The sequence below is a fragment of the Petaurus breviceps genome, unplaced genomic scaffold, assembly GCF_028583685.1.
Source record: "Petaurus breviceps papuanus isolate PSGF00001 unplaced genomic scaffold, PetGlider_PUasm1.0 98, whole genome shotgun sequence".
NCBI lineage: Eukaryota > Metazoa > Chordata > Mammalia > Diprotodontia > Petauridae > Petaurus > Petaurus breviceps.
In genome coordinates, this window is record NW_027187460.1 from 60,686,301 (window position 1) to 60,713,139 (window position 26,839).

The 26,839-nt window shown below is 38.1% G+C and overlaps 1 protein-coding gene across 1 annotated transcript in view; it reads right to left on the reverse strand.

Moving 5' to 3' along the window:
- The window catches only part of GRHL2 (grainyhead like transcription factor 2), a 229,584-nt gene that overhangs the window by 148,842 nt on the left and 53,903 nt on the right, over positions 1 to 26,839 (reverse strand). The window contains 2 exon segments of the mRNA XM_069080979.1: positions 6,603 to 6,996; positions 15,344 to 15,411. Of these exon segments, the coding sequence (XP_068937080.1) occupies positions 6,603 to 6,996; positions 15,344 to 15,411 (462 nt within the window).

The following is a 26,839-nucleotide window of genomic DNA, read 5'->3' on the forward strand; positions in this document are numbered from 1 at the left end:
CTTTCCTTGTATCCCAAGGACTTAGAACAACACCTGGAACCTAACAAGTATTTAATATATGCTTGTTAACTCACACTGTTGTTTGAGATGAATTGGAGGGGTGGAGCAACTATCTATCTCTCAATTATCATACCTTGAGCAGAAACTGACCTTTTGAGGTCTTCCTAGATAGGAGGCATACACTGGTAGCCAGTGTCTGTTTATGGCAGGCTGCCATTAACAAGCATTGACTTTACTGAGTTGACTAACTATGACAAATACAAAGTGTTATTTGAGGAGAAGACAGGCTAATAAAACATTTGTGTGGGCTCATAAATTCTTTGTTGCCAATCAATTTACAAAGAGATACAAGAAAGCTTTGGTGCAGTACAACTTTCCTTGAACATTTAAGACCCTCCACAATCTGGTTTCACCTACGTTTATAAGTCTTATTTCCCCATATTCTCCATCCACACATTCTGTATTCAAGTAGAACTGGACCACTTGTCAGTCCATTCTCTCACCAAACATTCTCTTGCATTTGTGCAGTTCATACTTTGGACCTAGAATTCACTCTATCTTCATTTCAACCTATCAGAATCCTTCTCTTCCTATAAAGACTAGTCCTGTCACATTTTGGGGCATGGCTAATATTTTATTGACTATGTTTATTTGTTACAAGGATTTTTCTTTTTCTTTTCTGTAAAGGAGGAGGTGGGAATGCTTGCTAATTGAAAAAAAAATGAACAAAATAAAGACTAAATTAAGTATCACTTCCTCTATAAAGCCTTCTCTGATTTCCCTGCCCCTGTACCTGCTAAAGGTGTTTTCTCTCACCTCAGATTCTCCTAATATGGGAAAACATTGAATCTCTCCTTTGCCCCTTATTGTTTGTTATTCAGTCACGTCCAACTCTTCATAACCCCTTTTGGAGTTTTCTTGGCAAAAATACCAGAGTGGTTTGTCATTTCCTTTTCCAGCTCATTTTACAGATGAGGAAACTGAGGCAAATGGGGTTAAGTGACTTGCCAGGGCCACACAGTCAATAAATGTCTGAGGCTGAATTTCAACTCAGGATGATGAATCTTCCTGATTCCCAGCTCAGTGTTCTATCCACTGTGCCAAGTAGGTGCCCTATCCCTACTTTATTTCATACATATTACATTGCTACCCCCCCACTTCAATAGATTATGAATTCTTGAAGGTTGGGGATTATTGTTGTTTTGCATATTTTTATACAGAATGTACCTAGCAAAGTGACTGAAACACTATAGGTCTTTACTACATGTTTATTTTGAACTGGAGAGAATGCTATGTAGCATCTTCTGATTTGGATAGATCATTAAGTGTAAACTGGCCATAAAACAATGACATATCTAATATCTAGCAATCAGTAATATCTAGCAATTTAGGGACCAGGAAAGCTATTATTGAGTCTACTATGAGGAAGGTACTTTGTAGGTGCTGCAAATAAAAATCAAAAGTGAGACAGTTCCTGTTCCCAAGGAGTTTACAATCACAGGGTAAAACAACATGTGTGTGTAGATAGACAAATAGAAAGATGGATAGCAATACATAAACACATATATGCATACGTCTATGTATGTATTTATGTATCTCTGTTTGCATATATATGTAAGGTATATATAGACACACACATATAGCTATATCTATCTATCTATCTATCTATCTATCTATCTATCTATCTATCTATCTATCTATCTATCTATATATATATATGTAAGATACATATGTGGTACAGAGGATGGGTAGGAGAAAGGGAACCAGGAAAGATCTCATCATGCAGAAGGTGGTACTTGGCTGTAGGACTCCAAGAGGCAGAGGTAGAGAGGAAGGGCAGTTCAGGTACAGAGGACAACCAATGAAAAAGCAAGACAAGAATATCCTGTTTGAAGAAGAGAAAGATCAATATGGCTGGACAAAAGTATGTAGAAGGGAAGAATGTAAGTGGGATGAGGCCCAATTGTGAAGAGCTTTAAATGAAAAACAAGGGAATTTACATCTAATCCTAAAGGTAACTGGGAGCCACAGAAGTTTATTGGTGAGACGGAGAGGGACAAAGGAGTCCCATGGCCAGACCTGAATCTTAGGAAAATTACTTTGGTGACTGGGTGAAGGATGGGTTGGGGCTGAGAGAGACTTGAGGTAGGAAGATCAACATAAATAGATGATCTATCTCCTTCCGTGAGAAATAAGATCAAAAGTCTCATTTTGTTCTTTCCACCAAGAGATCCACCAATAGCTGGAAAATTTCTTTAGTGAATATCTCAGGAGGGCAGTAAAGTCATTGTACTGTTATAACCTAACTTTAACAAGAAACAACATGTATATGTGTGTAAATACATGTATGTATACACACATAGATGCATACACACATATATGTATACATAAGTGTTGCTAGTGTGTGTATGTATACACACAGAAAACAGAACACACAGAGAAGAGAATCATGAGGGGAAGAGGAAGAGAACCAGAAATGATCTCATCGTTTAGAGGGTGGTATCTAAGCTGAGTCTCTAAAGATTCCAAGAGGCAGAGGTGGAAAGGGAGTACATTCCAGGCATGGGTGACAGCCAACCAGTATAGCCAGAACTGGTCCAAAATGTGTTTTGTTTTGTTTTTTCCCTTGGGCAGAGGGGATATTTGAACCAAAATTTCCGGACTCCAAACTCTTTGCACTGTACCAACCTGCCTCCTGAAGACTGACTGTTTCAAAGTTTTGTTTGTTATTTTTATTCTGTTATCTTGGCACACAGATATTCAGAATTTTCCAGCAGTTAACGCTGACTTCAACCTGACAAAAAATGTCTAGGCGCTTGATGATATCTGACATATGAATATCAAAAGTTGGGGGGAAGGTCCCATCCCTAAGATTTCACTGGTAGAGAGAACACCCAGGGAGGAGCCTCTCTCTGCCAACACAGTTCTGAACTTTTTCTGCAATTTATATACACTTATCCCTTCCATGTAGTAAGGGTGGGGGGTATAGCACTTCTGTGATCTGAAAAATACATGTAAAAATTTTTAGCCCTCCTTTTGCACCAAAGAAGTCTGAATTATTTATGATATTAAAGGATAAAATACATTGATATTATATATTAACTATATTTTATGCATTTCTGAGTTTCTAAACTTTTTGTGTCATCTGCTAGCCTTTGTGTGTTATCTATGGCTTCTGTAAAACTCCCCCCAAATCCCCATTTTATTTCTTATGCTGATCTGAGATATACTGAAACCATGATGAGGAAAGTCTCAATGTGGAAGGGATAGCTGTAGTCTTAGAGAGTTGTCTCCAACAGTCAATCAGCCGGTGAGTAAACTCTTTTCAGGCACTCCCTTAAGTACTAGGAATACAGAGAAAAACAAGAAGAGTCTGTCTTTCAAGGAGCTCACAGTCTTATGGGAAACAACATGGAAACAACCAGACCCGCACAAGCTGTGCACAGGACAAACTGTAATCGATGGAGGGAAAGCACTCGAACGAAGGAGGGTCGGTAAAGGTTTCCTTAGAAAGTGGGAATTCACCTAGGATTTAAAGGAAGCTAGACAAGTCAGGAGACTGAGATGAGGAAGAACATTCCAGGCATGGGGAGAGCCAGTGAAAAGTCCAGCTTGCCCACACAGCTGTTATGTGTCAGAGGCAAGATTTGAAGGCACATCTTCTTAACTCTGTCAGTAATCCTATGCAACATGCCACACTCGCTTTTGCTTTTTAAGTATAATATTCTCATATTTGTTCTTTTTCTGGATTTATGGACTATCTCCCTAAGCTGAGAGCAGCAATTGGATTTTTAAACTTCACTATATCCCTCTCTCCAACCACTGTCTGTGTCTAGCACAGTGCCTTTAGGTGCTTCATAAATATTTATTTAGATGGTTTGATAACAGTTGCCTTTTTTCTTGCTGGAGATGAGATAAGTAAGGGATCAAAATTCCTCTTAAACTATGCACACATCTTGTTGCCATCTAAAATATTTGAAGCTTATGTGATTATTCATGTTCCACTGATGCTTGTTCTTTAAGAGATATCAATTAGACCCTTCATAGCAACCACCCTCCTCTCTACCTATCCAGGCTTAGCATCAGAGCTAGTCTCCCCTGTATAGGCTGAGGAATGCTGCATTCACCAATGGTCTCCCTATAATTCAATAACCCACCAGTGAATGTAATAGATTTCCACCAAGAATTTGTACTACAGGGATTTCCTTAACAACATTACTCAAAGGTCACCTAATCATATGACCAGTTGGCAATACTATAGCAAAAGATTATAATTGGAATACTTTTTTAAAAAAAATTCTGCATCAAAATGAAATCCAGCAGGCAAGTTAAAGCCCAGTTCAAACACTGATGTTGGCTGTAATGATGTTATGCATTGATTTAAATGCAAAGCAGTTAAACCAAAAACATTGGGACTGAGCCCAAATATTTGACTTCCAGTAAGATCACAGAATTCCTTTACCCCCTTTTTTCCACTTTAAAATAAAAAAAAAAATACAATCACCTCTTTTCAGAGGATTTTTATCTACAACATAAATACAACTGATAACACACCACATAGATATCATAACCATTCCAATGCCATTGGACCACGTCCCCAAGTCCTTCAGAAAGGCATTGTGGGAGAGTGGTAAAACACTGAACTCTGAGTCAGTCCTGGCCTCCACTGCTGCCTCCATTAATTACTAGCTAAGTTACCTTGGCCTTAATCTTTCCAAGTCTGTTTCCTCACCTGTAAAATGAAGATATTAATAGTTGTACTATGCAGAAGGCAGTAAGGTAGCTCAGTGGACTAGTGGTTGGGCTTGGAGGCAGGAAGACCTGTATTCAAATCTTATATTTATTGACAACCAATATTTATTGAGTGTTTATCAACGTTGGTTGATTGAATTAACCAAGTGGACATTTATTAAGCACTCACTATGTGACAGGTTCTGTATTCTGCATCAAGAATATAATCATAAAAATAGAAAAATTTCATAGCACACTCTGTCTTAAAAAATTTTTTCAATAAGTATTATTGAACACATCAGACTGGAAAATAATTTTAAGTACAAGTTATCAAAATGATGTTAAGAATTTTACTTCAAATATCCAAAAGAAGGAAAGGTGGTAGCTCCCAGGATAGGGAATGCATCTCATTTATCCAACACTAAGTGCCTGCACTCTAGCTTCACTATATATGTATTCAGCAGGAACTCATGACCATCTTCATGCAAATGGAATTTATTTGAGCAGATCAGCTGACAGGAACAATGAGGAGAGAAGCCTGAGGTCCATGGGGTATGACCTGTTCAGTCTCTGCGTGTTTTTGGTTAGAGGTAACTTCTGCACAGGAAAGATTTTTGCCTCCCAACTTCTTGCTACCCCTATGCTGCACACATCCCCTGGAATGCCATGGACATGACAAAGTTTCCTTGGAAAGTAGGAGGACATCGAGGAGGAGATTTATGTGCAAAGTTAAAAAAAAATGAACACGCATCACCTCATACACTTGAGTTACTATAAATTAGAACATTCAAAGTTTCAATTTTATGCATATTTACTCAACCTTGGGATGTCATTGTACTCAAATGGTAAGAGATAAAAAGACTTTCATCAAACTCTTGTCTGCAAAAACGGAGGGAAGGATGAAAGTTTCTCTAGTTGCTTCCATGAGTGGACATGGCCACCCTGCTAATATTGCACCTCCTCCTGCCTGAAAGTTTAGGTAAACATCTGCTAGAGTCTAACACCAGTGCTGTACTCTTTTGTTCCCCAAAGGCTGGAAAATCACAGAAATAGAATTGCAGTAAAGTAATCTTTAGAACTGGAATGAGAAATTCTGGTAAGTTCATTTGGGGTTAAAGCGGCAGGATCACAAAAGTAACGTATTCTTCAGCCCCCAGTCTCCAATCCCTCAGGAGGAGAAAGCAAGAGAAAGTAGACATGTGTGGGGGTGGGGGTGGAGGGAAGATGAAGGGTGTTGGGGCTCAGTGATAGTAGGAGGCAGGCCACAGAAGAAGCATAAGACCCTAGGAAAGCAGGGGCAGGGAGGTACTTCAGGGTAAGTAGCAGATGTCATGGGGCCTTGAGTTGACAGGGGTCCAGGGCCCACCCCAACCACATTGTTTGCTATATTGTCCTTAATCCTATTCACAACTCTGGTGGTCTTAAAAGCAGTGGATGTTTTCTGAATATTGAAGAGGTCTATTTGAATTACTGGATAAACACAATCAAATCCAGGTCACAAACCAGGTAGATGGCGATCTTAATTCAGGCAATATTTAGAGTGCTTAATAGCAAATTATGAAAGATGACAAGATGATAAGCTTTAAAAACTTGGTTTTCCATATAAGCTTCCCACATTTCCATAAACAATATACCTAAATTTAAGGACTAAAAATCCAAACTAGTTTAAAAAGAAACAAATGAGCTAAGTTGTCAGAAATCAAAAAACAAACAACCTCTCCTAAATGCATACCTCTACACACACACACACACACACACACACGTGTTTAGTGTAATACTAAAAAATGCTAGACCTTCAGTTAATTGTATGCATCCCATTTACCTTTTGGAAACATAAGACCAGACCATTCATTAATTCACAATTAACTCACCTCTGCAGCACCATCTTTGAAAGTCTCACTGTAAGTGCTGTCTGGTGTGCTTCGCTGGTCATCCTTGAGATAGTTGGCATGGGGAGCCATGCTGGGTACTTCATACTGATTTTGCTCAAAGATGACGCCACGATTCTCCTCACTTTCTCCTCGGGGGTACTGCACAGATGGGGCCATGAAGACGGGCGTAAACTCTTCAGCCTTCACCACCACTACTCCTGCCACACAGCCCGCTGAACCCTCAGACACATTTGCACTGTACTGTTCCCTTTTTAAGGTCTCCAGGTGATCTTGGTTCAAAGAAAGGTTAACTGGAACAGTCTTTAAGACCTGTACTCGGTTTTCTCCTCCTCCACTCAAGCTGTTCTGGGCCTCACTAGTCCCAAGGCAGTTTCTGTTCATTCCAAACCCAGAAAAAGAGGGGAAGAAAGGGGAGGGTGGCAAATAAAGAAAAAAGACATGGTGAGTGACTCATTTTTAATTTTTTTCTTTTCCTAAAGATACCACTTAGATGAAAACAAGCTGATACTTGGGCAGAAAAATTTTCAACTAAACCAAGGAAACAATTATGGATGATCAGGGAAGCCTAAGTGTAAAGTATTTTCCAAAGTTAGGAGACATGAAGCAATAAGGCTTAAATCAGAAAGGCTCTCAGATCTCCCATATAATAGGTATGGGGTAGGGGTTAAGGAACTAATGAAAATAAGCCCTCAACTATGCTGTGGTTATGAGGGACTGACCAATGGCAAGTGTAAGAAGCAAAGAGATAACTGGAAAAAGCTATTGGTAGTCAACTGCATTTTTTGCACATTTTAACCACTAAGAACTTTCAGTTCCCTGTGAACTACTCATGAATGTTGAGAAATAGGGGCAGCAAATGAATGTATTATGAGACTGAGCCAGCTTCATGGAGCCTTTCCCAGTCCCCTAACTAGAAGGCACTTCCTCCCTGAATTTCTCCTCGCACATTTTCCTACCACTCCTATATCCCACCTACATTCTAATCTGTTTTATACTTATTTGCATCCCTGTCTTATTGGCCCAACTAGATTTAAATGCCTTGAGGTCTAAGAGACCACATCTTTCTTATTCATTTATGTATCCTCAGCATGACATTTTCCAGCTCAGTAAAATTCAGTGGTTCCCTTTTACCTCCAAGATCAAATTTAAAATCCTCTTTGACGTTTAAAGCTCCTCACAATGTAGCCCCTTCCTACCTTTCCAGTTTTTTTATGCTATACTCCCCTCCACATCTCTACAATCCAGCAACACTGGTCATCTTGCTGTTTATTCCCACTGCACACTCCATGTTTTTCACCGACTCTCTCCATGCCTTAAATGTTCTTCCGTATCACTGTAGCTCCTGTCATTCCTGAACTTCTTCGAAACTCAGCTCAAATCCTACCTTCTGTAAGAGAGGTCTTTCCCAGTCTATACCTCCCCTCCACCTATTGTACCTTCTCTCTGCTATTAGCTCTTAATTACACTGCTTATATCATGTATGTGCATAAGTGTATATCTCCCATAAGAATGTGAGCTCTTATTAGTAAGCATTTATTAAGCGACTATTATTTACAAGGCACTGTGCTAACTGAAGAAAATACAAAGAGGCAAAAAGACAGTCCCTGCCCTATAGGAGCTCACAATCTAATGGAGGAGACAATAAGCAAACAAATAAGTAAAAACAAGACATGGGTAGGATAAATAGGAAATAATTGAGAGAGAAAGCACTATAATTAAGAGGAGTTGGGACAGGTTTCCTGTAGAAGATGGGATTTTAATTGGAACCAAAAGGAAGCCATGGAAACCAGGGAAGCCATTTGGCAGAGATAAGGAGAGAGAGCATTCCAGGCATGGAAGACAGTCAGAGAAAATTCCTGGAGCTGAGAGATGGAGTTTCTTATTCATACTGCAGTCAAGAGGCCAGTGTCACTGGATCAAAGAGTATATAGTGCAGAATAAGTGTAACGGTAATAGAAATTTGAAGATCTTCCCTGCCCCTTAATATGCCTACGGTATTTGAAGACCTTCCCTGCTTTGAAAATATTCCCTGTCCCCTAATAGGCTGAATGTAATAAGTAGGAGCCTGTGGTGGAAGGAGTTTGCTGAAGGGTGGAGCAGAGCCCACAGGAAGCAGGGAGTCAGAGCAGCTAGACGGTTGGGAGGAGAAGACACATCTGAGGGAGACAGTTAGGCTTGTGAGTAAATGGTGTTTGCCACCTGCTGTGACATCAAGGTTGTGGGAAGGCTAAAGGAGGGTGTGGCTCTCTGTGGTGTTGTGTCTTATTAATGTCTATGTTACTATGATTGATTTGGCTTACTGGTTTTGGGATTTGGTTTTCTGCTCTCTAAATAAATGTTTTGCTATAATCTTATATATGGAGAGTCTGTTATATTTTGCAACTGAGCACTATGCAGGCATATTTTTAGTGTCTGTTGGTGCTGTGAATATTGGATTAGTGCTACAGTAAGGTACAAGAAGACTTACAAGAAAAATAGTAGGTTTTTAGGTTATGAAAGGCTTTGAACACCAAGAAGAGAATTTTGTATTTGATCCTTGAGGCAATAGGGAGCCACTGGAGTTTCCTGAGTAGGGGAAGTGACTGGATGAATGGAGGATGTATTGAAACAGGTAGAAATTTAAGACTTTGGTTCTTTGAAGACAGAGACTTGTGTTTTTTGCCTTTCTTTGTCTCCCAGGCATTTAGAATAGTGACTGACACATAGTAGGTTGGTAGAGTGAAGGTGCTATATCTAAAATCAGGTGGGTCCTAGTTTTGACTGCTGCCTCTGATACTAGCTGTGTGACTCTGAGCAAGGTAGTCTCTATGAGCCTGATTTTTAAAAATTTGTTTTTATAGAGTTTGTGTAGTATAGAGGATAAGGAGCCAGTCTCAGAGCCCCCTCACTGACAGACTGACTGGGCTGATGTTGTGCAAGTCTTTAACCCCTCAGGGCTCTAAGACAGCAGTTCACAAACTTTGGTCCCAGGATCCCTCTACACTCTAAAATTATTGAGGACCTCTCCCCCCAAAACAGTTTTTGCAATATGTAAGAATTTTATCTACCAGTATTTGCCATGTTAGAAATTAAAATGTCTTAGTATTATTAGAAAAAATATTTTTTTACTTTGCAGACCTCCTGAAAAGGTCTCAAGAACCCCAAAAGATCCCTAGACCACACTTTGAGAACTGTGCTCTAAGACTTTAAGTTGCAGAGAAGGTGCCAATATGCATTGGTAGAGGAAAATTTTCTGTCTATGCCAACGGTTGGAGCTCCAAGCTCTATTCTCATCACAGCATACTTACTGGACATATTTTTTGCTGGATTAAAATTAATTATTCTCCAGTTATCTCCATTTCAGTTAAACTGTGCCTCACAAGGAGGCTCATCCTGATGGCAAGAAATGTTCCCAATGAAATCTCCACTATTTGAGTACTTTTGAAAGCTGAATAATCCCTCCCCCCCCCTCCAAAAAAAAACCCCATGGTTTTTAAAAGTAAAAGCCACCTGTAGGTTTCTTGGCCCCACTATCAGATAAGAGGAAAGGAAGGGGAAGAGGAAGAAGAAGGAGAAGGAGAAGGAGAAGAGTTACTCAAAAGGCTCAGTCCCACCAGAATCCCACAACATAATATGTCTCTGGAAATAATCAAGTTTCTTCACTAATGTGACTTATTAAGGCTGTGATTACATAGTACTTAGTGAAGATGTGGAAATGCACATGTCTAACCTGATCAACAGAGACAGTCAAATGGGATAGCTGGAGCCAAAAGCCTCAAGGAACTGTCTACTCTGATGAAATTAAACACAGACCTGCCCAACCTCCACTTTCACATGCACCATGTAGAAACAAGTCCGAAATGAATTTGCCCAAACATTCCCCACAGTTGACCATCTTTTCCACAGACCACACCAGGGCACTGATGAAGCTAACCTTCACTTTTTCCATTTACATATCGCAGATTCCCCAGTTCTATTTAAAATCCTAAAAGTGCTATTTCTTTGGTCTTAGTTTGTGTGAAGTTTGCATTAACATTTCAAATTTATCTAACCCCAGAATTTCCTAGAAGGGCAAATCAGAAATTCTAAAATCTATTTAAGTAGCAGGAATCCAGAGAAGTAGAAACTGCTGTGCTTAGTCATAGTTGACCAAACCAGGAAGCTGCCAGAAGACAGATGTCTGAAAGGAGGTTTGTTAGAATTAAGGAGATTATTTGAATGCATTAACTTACCTGGAATAGAATTGAAAATTTACTTAAGCATCACAGGAATAAAAGAAACCAAATTTTTTTTTTTAATAAGAGCCAAGAGTTAGAAAGTTAGCTTGCCAACTGAGGAACGGCTGAATAAGTAATGGTAGATAAACACAATGAAGTGTTATTATACCACAGAAATGATAAATAAGAAGTTAGAGAAACTTGGGCAGATTTACATGAACCTTACAGAGCCAGAACAATTTACATAATGGCCACAATTATTGTAAAGAAAAACGATAACTGAAAGACTTCAGAACTCTGATAGATGTGGCAACCAATTATGATTTCCAGTACTTGATGGTGAATTTTATCTCCTACATATGTATAAAGGGGTGGTGGACAATAGGTGCAGAATCAGGCATACATTCAGAAATGATCAAAATGAGGATTTCTTTGTATTGACTATACTTTTTGGTCATAAAGGAAGATTCAATTGTTTGGGGGAGAGGAGACATTTGGAAGCCATGGTGATGTTTTAAAAGGAAAAAACATCAATAAAATATCTAAAATGAATAAACACTTGAAGTGGTATCTATTATTTTTCAAAAGTGGAACCAGATCACTCCAGTTTCCTATTATTTTAAGAAAAGGAGACCTCAATATGCAAATAGTTACAATGTAGTAAAATCCTGTCAGAGCATCACCCATTATTAAATGGATTTATCTTTAGTGATATTTATAAAGCACTTTAAAGTTGGCAAAGCACTTTTCATTAATTCACTTGAGTCATACAACAATCCTATAATATAGAGACTATAGTTATAACATTATGCCCATTTTACAGATGAGGAAATTAAGACTCAGAGAGCTTGACTTTTTCATTGTCACATAGCTTATAAGTATTAAAGGTGGAATGTAAGGGGGCAGTTAGGTGGCACAGTGAATAGAGCACCGGCTCTGGAGTCAGGAGGACCTGAGTTCAAATTTTACCTCAGACACTTAACACTTACTAGTCATGTGACCTTGGGCAAGTCACTTAACCCCAATTGCCCTGCCAAAAAAGCAAAAAAAAAAAGGTGGGATGTATACCCAAGTGTCTTCTGTATCCAAGTCCAGGGTGCTATCTACTTTATGATATTCCTTGCTTCTATAGAGAAAACTATATTCTCTAAGAAAAGGGGGCGCAGCTAGGTGGTGCAGTGAATACAGCACCAGCCCTGAAGTCAGGAGAACCTGAGTTCAGATCCAGCCTCAGACATTTGACACTTAATTAGCTATGTGACCTTGGGCAAGTCAATTGACCCCAATTGTCTTGCCTTCCCTCTTCAAAAAAGAATAAAATAAAATCCATTATAATGGATGAAAACAAATAAAATAAAATATAATATATAATAAGAATTGTGACCTTGGGTACATAACTTTAAATCTCCTTGGACATCATTTTACCTCTTCTGTAAAATGAAGGGGTTGGAGTAGGTGGCCTCTGAGGTTCCTTCCAGCTCAAAAATCTATGGTCCTATGATAATAATATTATAGCTAACATTTATGTAGTACTTATTATATGCCAGGCATTGTGCTAAGCACTCTATGATTATTATCTCATCTGATCCTTAACTCTGGAAAGTAGGTGCTATTACTCTCATTTTACACATGAGGCAACTGAGTCAAGCATGGATTAAAGTGATTTCCCCAGAGTCAAACAGTTAGGATGTGTCAAATCTGGACTTCGATCTTCCTGATCCCAGGCCTGGTGCTCTTTCTATTTTGCCACCTATCCAATGAGTCTATGAAGTTCAAAATAAAGTAGTGTTGGTCTTATCCTCAATCCTGGCATTATAAAACATTTCAACTGTAATTATCCATATAATAGCTACAAGTGAATTGACATCATTGATATGCTTTTAAATGATGTCTAGGAAGTTAGGGATGGATAACGTTACCTCTCTTCCTCATTAGCAATGATACACCTTGCATTTGTCATGGTGTTTTATGACTTATAAAGTGCTTCCCTGGAGATCCTCTCATTTGGTCCCCATTTTACAGAAGAGGAAACTCTAGAAATGTTAAGTATTTTGTAAGTGATGGAGCTGGTACACAAACCCATGACCTCTGGCTTAAACTCCATGGGCTCTTTCTACTGCACCACAATCAGGGCTTGCAAAATATAACCTTAATGTATTTTTCATGAATACACATATATAACCTATGTCAATTGCTTGCCTTCTCAATAAGAGGGGTGAAGAGAGAGGGAGACAGATAATTTTGAATTCAAAATTTGATAAAAGGATGTTAAAATTATTTTCCATGTAATTGAGATTAAATTTTAAAAGAAGTATATAAAAATTTATTAATCTTTCAAAAAAGTATCCTTTTTTTCTAACCCTATGATGCTAATTTTAAGTGTAGAGTTTAGCAGACTGTGGTTCATTTGGTACAGGATCAATAAATGCATATTGATTGGTGGGAAAACATCATAACCTTGACCCTGACATGAAATATATGTAAGGTAGAGGAGGTGATTGGTCTTCACTATTGTGTTTCAAGTGGCAGCCTGGTCACATAGAAACTCCAAACAGGGCAGGATAGTCTTCACAGAGTACATACACCATCACTGGCCGGAAATTCAATAGGGCAGAACAGGTGTTCTGTATCCCAATAGCTGAGGTTTGGTGGAAAGGGGTCTAGGGTATTACTGAGAGAGCTGCTATCTGTAGAAGTGAAAATACTATGGAGATGTTATTTTGGGATCAGTCCTACCTCTAGACAAAACTGTGAAATAAGTAAGTTTGCCTTTGGTATCCTTCCACCCTAACTCAGTACCTGCTATCAGATGCTCTCCTTCCCCGGAGGCTCAAAGTGCACTCCCAGGTTTCCAGGATGCCCAACATGCCCAGATACTGAAGTGCTTCACTCAAGCTGGGACAGTAACAACACACTAAATGTCCTCAACCTACTTTCCCTTCTCTTCATGCTAGGATCATAGATTTAGTGCAGGAAGGGACCTTTGAGTATATCTAATTTCAATCCTATAATTTTATAGATAAGGAAACAGCCACAGAGGGGTGAATTGATTTGCCTGAGGCCATAAAAGTCATAAAGCTGGGATCTGAACCCAACCTTTTTGATTCCAAATACACTGCTCTTCCCAGGCTCCGTCCAATTCCTTCAGAACTGAGTTCCTCTGGTAATAATGGATCATTCAGATAACCTAATCCCAGCTGATATGTTATCCCTCTTAGGACTGAAACTAATGCTGGTAATCTCTAGCAGCAAGGAAGGCAGGGAGATATTTTGGGTCAAGAAAGTCTTTCGTTACCTCTCTCCCCTTAAGTGGCCACTTCTGTTCCCAAATGAAAAAGAAAAATAAAGAACAAATCTCCAATCCCTATTCTTCTCTCAAGAGTGCTTTTCCATTGAATATTGCTCCTTTCCATCAATATGGATCAAAAGTTCCACGTAGTTGAAAAAAACACTGGACAAGAATAGAAGTTGAGAACTGAACTCTGCTTCTGTCTTGCTGTATAAACTAGGGGAAATACTTCAACCACTCTTAGTGCCTTAGTTTCCTCACCTGTAAAATGAGGGGGGTACATTATATGTACAAATACAAAGAATTAGAAAGTGAGGGAGTATCTATCAGTTCAGGGAATGGCCGAAATATATATATATATATATATATATATATATATATATATTTGAATGAATAGAAAAGAATACTTTTGTGTTTTAAGAAATGACAAAAGGGATAATAGGTTCAGAGGAGCTGAAGGGGAAAACTTGTATAAACTGATACAAAGGGAAGGGAGCCGAATTAGGAGGACAATTTGTAGATTAACGATACTGTAAAAGACAACCAATTCTGAAAGACTGAAGAATGCTGATGAATCCAATAACCAACCATGATTCCAGAAGACCCATAACCAAACATGCTACCTGATTCCTGACAGATAATGTACTCAGGGAATTATGTATGTATGTATGTATGTATGTATGTATGTATTTTAGACATGACCAATACAATAGTTACTTTTTTTTAAACTTGGCATATTTGTTTGTTGTTCAGTTATTTTTCAGACTCTTTGTGACCCTATATTGGGGATTTCCTGGTAAAGATACTGGAGTGGTTTGCCATTTCCTTCTCCAGCTCATTTTAAAGAAGAGGAATTGAGGCAAACAGCGTTCAGTGACTTGCCCAGGGTCACACAGTTAGTAAGTGTCTGAGACCAGATCTGAACTCAGGAAGATGACTCTTCCTGACTCCAGGCCCCCCACTCTATCTACTTTTCTTGGTGGGGGTGGGGGGAGGTGGAGGTTGGGGGAGTTGAGAGGGAGAAAAAATACATACTTTTGTTCATTTAAAACTTTTAAAACAGCTTTCTAAAAATCTTTTTTTTCAATTAAGTGGATAAATTAAATGATCTCTAAATTCGTCCTAGGTCTGAAATTCTATTTGAAGATTTGTAATCTGAGAATGCATATGTGTATATAACATACATTACAAATGACATATAGAGAATATCTAATCATGGTAAGATCATTCCTTACCTTTTATCTTGGTCTTCTTGATTGTCACTAGCTTTGCAAACAGTTAGCAACCTTTTATCTCGAGGAACCTGCAAACAACATCATCAATGGGTTAGGCATTTAATCCAGAGATAGCGTGTTAGACTGGAAGCAAAGTGCACTCCAGTAAGGAGACAAAGAAACTTTCTTTAGACCAAAACACCTCAACCATATATCAGGCTGGCTTACTAGGGGCACAGAGGTACTAGTTGTACCACTAGGAGAGATGGGAAGGCCAGCACTCAGATGAAGTCACACACAGATCTCCTTGTTACAGTCATGGGTAGCTTTGCTTTGGTCCCCACCTGAGCCGGAATTCTCTGTCCTGTTAACCTCCTCCATTCCCTTGACCACTCCATAAAGGAAAAGAAAACAAAGGGGAGGATGAGTAGTAAATCCAGACTGCTCATTTGCCTTAGACACACTCAGAACTCTTGTTATAGTACCTATCCAGGAACAGATGCTTCCTCTCTTCCCTGCTTTGAGCTCAACAAATAGCAAGAGCCTGGTTTTCTCATTATTCTACAGAGATAGAGACAGAAGGGAGAGACAGTAGTAAGAGGGAGAAGTAGAGCCAGAAGGAAGAGTGAGGGAGATGAAAAGAGAGAAGACGGATTTCTCTTTGACTGCTTCTTTCTAGTCTAGAAGCAATTTAGGTTTGGGGTTAAGTCTCAGTATCTCCCAGTCCTAGCCAAGCTATTCTGCACCAACAAATTTGAATAGGTAATGATAGAAGAGCTTTTCTGTAATCTCTCCCTTCTCAGAACTCCAGTAGCAGCATTAACTATGGATCTGACTCACTTGGCTCCTATTAAAGATGGCCTGCCATCATTAGTTTTCCCTTTATTTGCAGATGTCTTGCCTCTCCAAATGAACTGTCAGCTCTTTAAGGGAAGGGAACATTCCTTCTGCCTCTGCTACTTCTGTGCCTTCCCCGTGATTTTCAGAACATTGCTTTACACATAGTAGGCACTCAATAAATATCTGAGGATGGACAGACTTTTGGCCGGGGGGGTGTGGGGGGGGGTGGGCAAGAATAAGCCAAACAGAGAAACCTGGCCTTTCTAGCTTTCTAAAGCTACATCTATAAGTTTGCTGCCAAAACAACTACAAAATGGGGGAAGGTGTTGTGGAGTTGAAAGAAGGCAGGAAAGTGAAATTCATAACTCAAGAGTCTATGGTGACTTAAGGTTTACAAAGTATTTGCTTCACAACAATCCTGTGAGGAATGTTGTGGTGGTAGTAGCAGCAGCAGCAAGCAGCAGCAGCAAGCAGCAGCAGCAGCAGCAACAGCTCGTATTATAAAGCCCTTTAAGGTTTATAAAGTTCTTTTCATGCATTATCTTATTTGATCTTTACAACAATACTACAGGGCAGGTGCTGTTTTTCACCCTAATCTGAGAGATGAGGAAAACAAGGGTTCAAGAAGTTCAAAGTTTTGCCTACAGCCACACAACTAGAAAGTGCCAGGGCCAAGATTTAAACTTGAGTCTCCTGATCTCACACTCCTTCCACTTCTATGCACTACCTATTTGACATCACTAGACTAAAAAAAACTGACAATTTTTCACTTACCTGAATGTTGCATATTTCCTAAAGTTCCATGGATAAACAGAAGCCTGTTCTAAACATGTAGACCAAATTGCTAACTCACAAGGCTAACTGTAGTTGCCTGACCTATAATTTAATACCTATAGTTTTGATCGAATCTTTCATTTCTAATTATATATATAAATTAATACATGTATATATCAAATATATAAAATATGTATATATTTAAGATGTGATTTATATATGTGTGTATGTGTATACATGTATACATGTGTGTATGTGTGTGGTGTGTGTTAACATATATGCTACACACATATGTTACATAAAATAACATAATCTAACCCCTATTCATTTTGTAGATAGAGAAACTTGGGTCCAAGAAGGTAAACTTTAAACTGTTCCAAACATCTCTGTTCAAATTGTTTTGTTCCCTTAAGCAATCTTCTGGGTATCCTAGGGCAATGCTAAAGCCCATTACTAAGAGAAACCATATCAGAAATATGTAACCAACAAATTAAAAGGGCATGTAGATTCAAGCTAAAGAAATTCAATAAAATGTGATAGAAAGAATTGGGAACTACTAGATTTTTCTTACTATTTCACAAACTGAACTCAAGCAAGTTCCCTAACCTCTGTGGATCCAATTTTCCAATCCGTAGAATGGGGACAGGGGTTGGAGAGATAGAAGGTGAACTAGATGATCTCCTATGTCCCTACTAACTCTAATATTTGATGACTCTATTATCCTGTTTCTGTAGAGACTGAGTAGGGGAAATGAGATTAAGTTCATCCAAAGAAGCAGAGAAAAAAAGTTCATCCAAAGAAGAAAAAAAAATCCTTCTGATTATAGGATCTAGCCAAAGGGGCAGAGGAGCCCTGAGCAGAAGTGGAGTGGTATAGGGTAATTTCGATGAACAATCTTTGTTTTGAACAACAAAGTTTGAAATACATACATCCCTCCTTTTCTACATGAAACCTTTCCTGATCCCCCAAATTCTAGTGCCCTCCCTCCTTCCCAAACTATTTTGTATTTAACTATTTATATACATATTTCTTGTGGTTCACATTGGAATGTAAGGTCACTGTGAGAAGAGACTGTTTCATTCTTTGTACTTGTTTCTCTAGCACCTGGTACATGGGAGGCACTTAATAAATGTTTGTTGATTGATTATTGATTGGTTGATTGGTTGATGGGGGTGGGAGATTCTAGAGGCAGAATGTTGCAGGCTGGTTACTTTTGGTTTTGCTCAGCTGTCTCCCTTGTTTCAAGGAACAGTTCAAAATAGGGGGAGGGCATGAAGGAGGGAAGGTTCTATTGAAATGATATATTTAAAAGAACACAAAAGACCAGTTAAAATGATCTAGAAAAAGAAGGGGAATGATGCTTTTACATCTCTTCTTCTTCTGTCTCATGGAAAGGAAACAGAAAACTTTTTACCTGACTGAGAACACTGAAAAACCATCTCCTTCTCTTTGGTTAAGTTGAGTAGGGGGAAGTCCCGACCAACAGAAGAGCAGAAAGCTATGGGAGGCTGGAAATTGATTTAGTCAGAGGCCCAGAGTAATATACAATCTCAGGGATATAAAGAATTATTCTAATTAAGATACATAGGGGCAGTTAGGTGGCACAGAGGATAAAGTGGATATAGTCAGGATGACCTGAGTTCAAATTCAGCCCCAGTCACTTAATAGCTGTGAGACTCTGGGCAAGTCACAATCCCAATTGCCTAAAAACAAAAACAAAAAAAAGATAAATATGAGAATTAAAATGCACTGGAATCAGAAAAGTCAAGGGTTAATGGATAAGGTACAGTTACTGTGTTAAGTATTTATTCTTTTAAAATTTTTCCTCAAAGCAGCATTTTTAAATATAGTAACTAGTCATTTCCTTTGGAGAGCTGGCCTGGCCCTAGAGTAGGAAGTCTAGGGTCCATGTCCCACCTATGACACACACTGACTTGTATAACTCTAGGCACTTAACCTCCAGAGCCCCTAGGCAACATTTTAAGATTATAAATTCCAGATATGTAGCCTATGTGCATTAGTTGATGAAGTTTCCTCATTGGAAGTTTCCTATATTAATAAAATCAAAAGCCTGCAAGTAAAGAAGTAAAGTGCAAAGTAAAGAAAAGGTTTTTGTTTAGATTTGGCTTTTAATTTTTTAACTATATTTTATAATGAGTATATTAATATGTTTCATATTTAGCATAAACATTATTGCTCTTAATATTAAATATATGTTGTTTTTACTATAGTTAAATATTTTTAATATTAGATGAGTATATTTTAACATTAAATATACACTAATCTCTTATTTTACAAGACTTTGTGGTGTGATGGATAGAGAACTGATTTTGGAGTCAGTTGTAAGAAAAGATTATTTTTCAGGTTTTGGTTATACTAGATGGCCTCTGAGGCCAACTCTCAAATTCTCTGATTATGTGACCTTGGGCAAATCACTATTTCATTATGGTCATCATTTTCCTCATCTGTAAAATGTCCTAGTAATTGACCTCCAAGGTTCCTTCCCCACTATAAATCATCAGATCCATCCTTTGTATTTAATACTTGGTAGGGTGGCAATTTCTTTTCCTTCCTTGAGGATCAGATGGATCAGTGAAGAGTAAAACAAATCTGGTTGTAAATATAAAAGTTAAAGACTTCCAAGCATTCCTGACGAAAAGACCAGAGCTAAGTAGAAACTTTGAAGTACAGCATGGGAGTCAAGAGAAACAAAATGATAAACATGAAAGAACAATCATAAGGGAATAAACCAGGATAAACCACTTATATTCTAGTATGAGATGATACATGTGACTGCTCTGAACACTAGAGGTCATAGAAGGAATCTAATTAGAAATAAGTGTTTATCCCTGATTATCTTTCTTTAAAATAATGGGAAAAGGGGAGAAGAGGAACACACTAAGGAGGGAGAAGGAAAAAGGTTAGGGAAAATTTCTCATACAATTGGAGTACACAAGTAAAGTTCTATACAAACAAGAAGTTAAAGATTCTTGAACCTCACTCTCATCTGAACTAGTCAAGAACACACACACACACACACACAGAATTGGGCACAGATCTCCATTTTATTCAACAGGGAAACATGAGGGAAAGGAGAGAGAGGAGAAGAAGGGAAGGAGGAGAAGGGGAGAGGAGAGGGAGGTGAGTAGATTAAAGGAAGGCTTAGACCCAAGGAAAAGACTTTAATAATGTACAAAAATATCTATAGCTCTTTTTGAGGTGGCAAAGAATTGAAATGGGAGTAGGAGTGCCCATCAATTTGGGGAATAGCTTAATAAATTATGGTATATAAATACGGTGCTAAAAGAAATGAAAGTGATGGTTTCAGAGAAACTTAGGAAGACTTCATTGAACTGTTACAGAGTGCAGTGAGCAGAACCAGGAGAACAATTTAAATAAAGACAATAATATTGTAAAGTCAAACTATTTTGAAAGACTTAAAACTCTGATTTGTGTGACCAACCATGACTCCAGAGAACTCAGATGAAACATGCTACATGCCTCCTGATAGAGAAGTCAAGAACTGAGTGCAAAAAGTGACATTTTTTTAGGACAAGGCCAGTGTAAAAATTTGTTTTGCTTGACTCTATATGTTTGTAACTGGGTTTTGTTTTTCTTTGTTTCTCATTTGGAGGTGGGGGAGAGTGAAAGGGAGAAAACTTCTGCTGATTGAAAAAAATGAATTTAAAAATAAATTAATAAGTTAATATACAGCTTTCTTTCCCTGTATATTAGAGAAACCTAAACTAGTTTTTCATGTGACTAGAGAGAGAAGAATGTATAAAAGTCAATGCTAACAAAAAAAAAAGCAAAATACATTAAAATGAATTAATATTAAGTTGGTACATAATGTGCTCCTGTGTCTTGTAAGGATTTACTGTCTCTGTCTGAATGGAAAGTTCAGAGTTTTATGATCATTTCCATTTTAGATAAACAATCTGTTCTTTTCCCTGGCAAAATCTCAAGAGTTCATAGGATAAATTGGCATCATTCCTTAAGATTATTTTCAAATCATCACTTTGAGGAGTCATTTCTTTTTACAGGGAGCAGTTAGGTGATACAGTAGAGAACTGGGCCTGGCTGTGTGACCCTGTAAACCCTGTTTGCCTCAGTTTCCCCATTTGTAAAATGAACTGCAGAAGGAAATGGCAAACCACTCCAGTATCTATGCCAAGGAAACCCCAAAAGGGACCATCAAGAGGAGGACACAATTGAAAAATGACTGAACAAACATTATTCATATATATACATTCTCTTTTCAGACATAATTAAGTTGCACATCCTCTTTAACTAACTATGAGATCAGAGGTAAAGTAAGAATGCTTCTGCTTTGAAAATGCAGAGGTTCTCTTTTTAATTTATTCATAGGATTTAGAACTAGAAAGTAAATGTAATAGAGTTCCTCTGATCCAACCCCTTTATCTATGGATGAAGAAACTGAGGATCAGAGAGATTAAATGACTTCAAAGAATCACTGAATCCCAGAATTTAATAGTTGGAAAGGACCCCTGAATCCCGTTAGTCCCATCCATAATCCAAAGGAATTCCATCTGTTACATACTTGACGAGTGGTTGTCCAGCCTCCAAGGAAAGAGTGCTCACCACCTCTCCAGGCACAACATTCCATGTTTAGATAGCTCTAAGTTTAAGTAGGTGTTCCTGACATCTAGCCTAACTTGTTCTCTTCCCTCCATTATTCCTGGATCTCTTCTGCGGAATCAAATAGAATAGGTGTAGTCTTTCCTCCACAGGACAGCCCTTCAAATATAGTACTTAGATAACTATCATGTTTACTCTGAAACTTCTCTGGGGTAAACATACCCAGCTCCTTCAACTGATCCTCATAAGACAGGGATTCAAAGCCTTTCACTATTCTTTCTTTTTGCCCTCTGCACACCTTCCAGCTCATTAGAGTCCTTCTCAAACTATGCTATATAAACAAAGGAGTGGTTCTCAAGAGCTGATTGTTAAACTTTCAATGTGAACATTTATATCTCAGAAATTGGCAAGCATTACAAACCAGAACTTGACTCATTTTTTTCTTGATTGTCTAGACTTAAGAACAAGATGGAAAAAAATGTTAACAATGTAGATTCAATTTAAAAGTGTGTTATATATACATTTTGTTCAGAGAGCTGCTTATTAAACATTTACCAACACACCTTTGTGTATATCTGCATATTCAAGTTATATACTCATAATTAAACACAATACTTCAGATGAAGTCTGGCAAGGGAAGAATTCCATGGGATGCTGCCCCCTATTTCACTCCTTCATTCTGACTGTTGGTTAGTTTTTCCTTACTTGTCTTCTTGTAAATTCTACCCACTGCTCTAGTTCTGCCGCTGAGATCAAGCAAAACAAATTTAATCTCTCTTCACATCCCTTCAAAAACTTGGATGCAAGAGTTATGTCTTCTCTTCTCCAGGTTATATTTTCCTGGCTCCTAAGCAACATGTACAGATAGAATCATCTGAGTAGGAGGATAGTGCTATCTTGAGGACAAAAGAGAGGGGGCAGTCCCTGCCATTTCTTATATTTGAGGTGAATGAGAAGAGTATACACCAATGAAGGAAAGGGGCAGGGGGAGTGGGGACCAGATGAGCTTCATTCCTTCTCTAAAATGGAGAAAGGAGAATTGAACACATACATAGTTTGGTGTAGAAGTACCTCAAACTCAATAGGGAAGCAAATAGGGATAGGAAAGAGATGGGGATTAAGAAGGAAGTTAATATGGAAGAGGGAATAGCCACAAGCAAAACAAACTTCCTGATCCTGAAGGATTAAAAGGGAAAATTAAAAGAAAAGCAAAGAGAAATAAGGGAATCCAGCCTCATCTCCTCTCACCAGAACTTGCTGCAATAGCCTCCTAATCAGTCTGTCTTCATCTAGTCTCTCTCCCTTAATAAATCCATCCTCCACACATCTGCCTAACTCATAGGCCTGACATGGCACTCTTTTGCTTCAGCGTCTCCCTACTGACTCTAGGATAAAATACAAATTCCTCCATTTGCCATTTAAAGATTTACAATCTACCTCGCTAGACACATCTCACATTATTCTTTTTTGTGCATTCTGTATTGTAACCCAATTGTTCCTGGCATATTGGAAAGGGTGCTGTACTTGGAAGTTAAGAAGACTTGATACCGCTTGGCATCAATTAAAAAATAAGAAAGGAGATCAATGGGACAAACCAGATAAGGGGGAATCAGAAATAAACTAAATAACTTAAGTGTTCAATAATTCCAGAAACATAAATTACTTAGGAAAGGGCTCCCTATTTGGTCTGCTGGGAAAACTGGAAAGCTATCTGGCAAAAATAAGGCTTAGACCAGGGGTGAGGAACCTGCTGTCTCAAGGCCACATGTGGCCTTCGAAGTCCTTGAGTGCAGCCTTTTGACTGAGTCCAAGTTTTACAGAACAAATCCTTTTATTAAGGGGATTTGTTCTATGCAGTTTGGATTCAGTCAAAGGGCCACATTTGAGGATCTAGAGGGCCACATGTGGCTTCGGGGATGCAAGTTCCCCACCCCTGGCTTAGATCAATAACTTATACCATATTCCACAAAAATTTAAAATGGGTACATGCATCCTGAATATTAGAGATCATAACACACACACACACACACACAGTGCAGAGAAACAAGTCATATATTTTCACAGCTATGGGTTAGAGATGAATTCTTAATCAAACAAGAAATATAAGTAATTGCAAAAGAAAAAAGATAATTTTGATTACATGAAATTGAAAATGTTCTGCACAAAATCAGTGCACACAGACTTGTATTAACTGGTAAAAAAAAAAAAAAAGCAGAGCCAGCAAAACAACATATACAATGACTACAACAATGTAAATGGAAAGAATAACCACAAAACAACAACAAAAAGAATGTTGCAAAATTACAAAGCATAAGTGTAGTCCAAAAGAATTTATATACGGGGACAGCTAGGTGGTGCAGTGAATAGAGCACCAACCCTGAAGTCACTCAGACCTGAGTTCAAATTCGACCTCAGACACTTAATGCTTAATAGCTATGTGATCTTGGGCAAGTCATTTAACTCCAATTACTCTGCATTCCTCCCATCAAAAAGGAAAAAAAAAAATATATAATTTATCTCCTACCTTTGCACATATTCCTTTATATGCAAGGAAAAGTAGTGGGAGGAGAGGTTCCCAATGATGTCAGATTTAATGTCAGATTTTTTTTTCAATTTATTAGATTGGTTTTGCTGAAATCTTTTTTTTCTATTCCTCCATTTTCCTTTTTTTTAAATTCTTTTTTAAAAGGGATGGTTTTGGGGCGGCTAGGTGGTGCAGTGAATAAAAGCTCTGACCCTGGAGTCAGGAGGACCTGAGTTCGGTTCTGGCCTCAGACACTTAACACACACACACACACAAAACTAGCCGTGTAACCTTGGGCAAGTTACTTAATCCCAATTGCCCTCCAAAAAAAAAATTAATATTTGGGGCGGCCAAGTGGCTCAGTGAGTAAGAGCACCGGCCCCAGAGTCAAATGACCTGGGATCAAATCTGGGCTCAGATACTTAGCACCGCACCCAGAAATAACTGGCCATGTAACCCTGAGCAAGTTACTTAACCCCAATTGCTTTAAAAAAAAAAAGGGGGGGGTGGTTTTTTGGGTGTTGGTAGAAGTGACACAGGGAAAAGTATAGGTCATATAAAAACAAAGGTATTAATAAAACTTTTTTTAAAAAAGACCTGGAATTGAATTCTGCCTCTGAAATGACTGTCATTCAAATTCTCCAAGTCTCAATTTTTTCACCTATAAAACAGAGATAATGAAGAACCAACCTCACAAGTTTGTTATGAACCTTAAAAGAGATGATATATTTAAAGTACTATATCTGCTATTTTCCCCATCTTGGTACCTTTGTACAGGTGCTCTCCCAATGGATGGAGTGCAGTACCCCTTCTCTTATACTGCTTTCTTCTAAGTCTGGCACCATTTGGCACCATCTCCTATGGGAAGTCTTTCTGGATCTCCATTCTTGTTAGTGTTTTCTCCCTCCTTGAGTTATTACTTATCAGTTTACATGTTATATCTATATAACATAACATAATATATATTATTTGTATGCTCAGTCCCTCACATATAATAGGCACTAAATAAATACCTTGACTAGACTTGACCTAGGGATGTTTAGCCCAGAAAAGAGAAAACTTGAGGGGACCATGATAGTTATCTTTGAATGTCACATAGAAGAGAGATTGGCCATGTTCTGGAACTAGAATCAACGGGTAGAATTTTCCAAGAGTCAGATCTAGGTTTATTGTAAGGAAAACAGCTATCCAAAAGGGAAATGGGCAATCTTGGAATTTATTCTCACTAGAGTCATTCAAACAAAAGTTGGATAACGACATGTCAGGAACATTACAGAAGGGGTTCTAGTTCAGAACGGGTTGGACAGGACGGCTCATGGGATTCCTTCGGGTTGGGTAATCCTCAGGGAACAAGAATCACAGAGAAGACTAAAGAAGGTAGTTTCACACTGCCAAATGCTGCAGAAAGGACAAGAAGGTTTGAGGATCTAGTCATTAAAAAGCCATGAATGACATTGGAGATAATGGTTTTCATAAAGTGAAGGAGGAGGAGATGATGAAGGAGAAAGAGAATAAGAAGGAGGAGGAGGAGAAGAAAAGAAAAAGAGGTAGAAAAGAAGAGGAGAAAAAAGAAGGAAGAGAAATAATCATGGGAACTTAGGTCATTGAGGAATATAGGAGAAGGTAAAAAAAACTACTGAAGAGATTATACCTTAGTATAAAGTACATATGTGAATTATATTCTATTTGGTTTCTTTTTATGTGGTATTAATAGTATTTTTTCAAATACATATAAAGTTTTCAACTTTCACTTTTATTAGATTTTGAATTCCAAACTTTTTTCTTCCTCCCTTCCCACCCCCCTCCTCAAATGGCATGCAAGGTTATACATGACTACTTAATTTCTACAAAGTTCCAGATAACAAATAGTCTGACAAAATAAACAGGCTAAACTACTATCAACTGTGCTTCTACAGTAAAACTCGTTAAAGTATTGTAAATTTTCTTTCTTTAGTCCCTTCATTCAACAGAAGGAAAAAAGACCACACCTCAAATCATCTTTACATTTCAGGAATGTTCCCAAATACTATCTATTCAATATGAAAGAAATAACTTCTTTCAGAAAGTATAACCTAAAATCTAGAATAACATTTTGTATTAAATTCTATTTATAACTTTGATACACTTATAACATAAATTCCTGATTCACTATACAAGGGTCTATTATAAATTTTTAGTAGTAAGATAGAAAAGATATTGACCTCAATTCTTTTGGTTGAGTAGGGGGAAAACTAGAACATGAAATGGGCAACAAAAGATGCTTTCTTCAAAAATGTCTCTGCCAGGCTTTTTTTTTTTTTGGAAGGTGGGGTTGGGGGTGAGTATGTTAATAAGCTTCTTTTCTAAAATGCAATTTTATAATGGGACAATAAACTGTATTCCATATCTTTGTTGAACTTATTTCCCTGTAACATATCACTGAACTCAGCCCTGGGGAGGTAAATGAAAATTTGCAGAGTGGGGAAAGAAGAAAAGTCAACAGAATTTTGGAGCATGGGTTGTACAGCAGGTTTGGATAAGATATTGCAGTGGCAACCATTGGCCATGCAGAGGACAACATGAATGTTATCAATGTGGGTTGGGGAGACAGTTGGGTTAGAAGGTACCTATTTGTCTATTTTACAATATTACCTAGGGCTCAAGTGGTTGATTCTTTTGGTCTCTAAAGCACATCCTAATTCCATGATGGGTCTATAGCATAATTAGTCATGCCATATTTTCAAGTGAATATGTCCAGTCAAACTATGTAACACCAGTTATATTCTACTTATACAGATCCC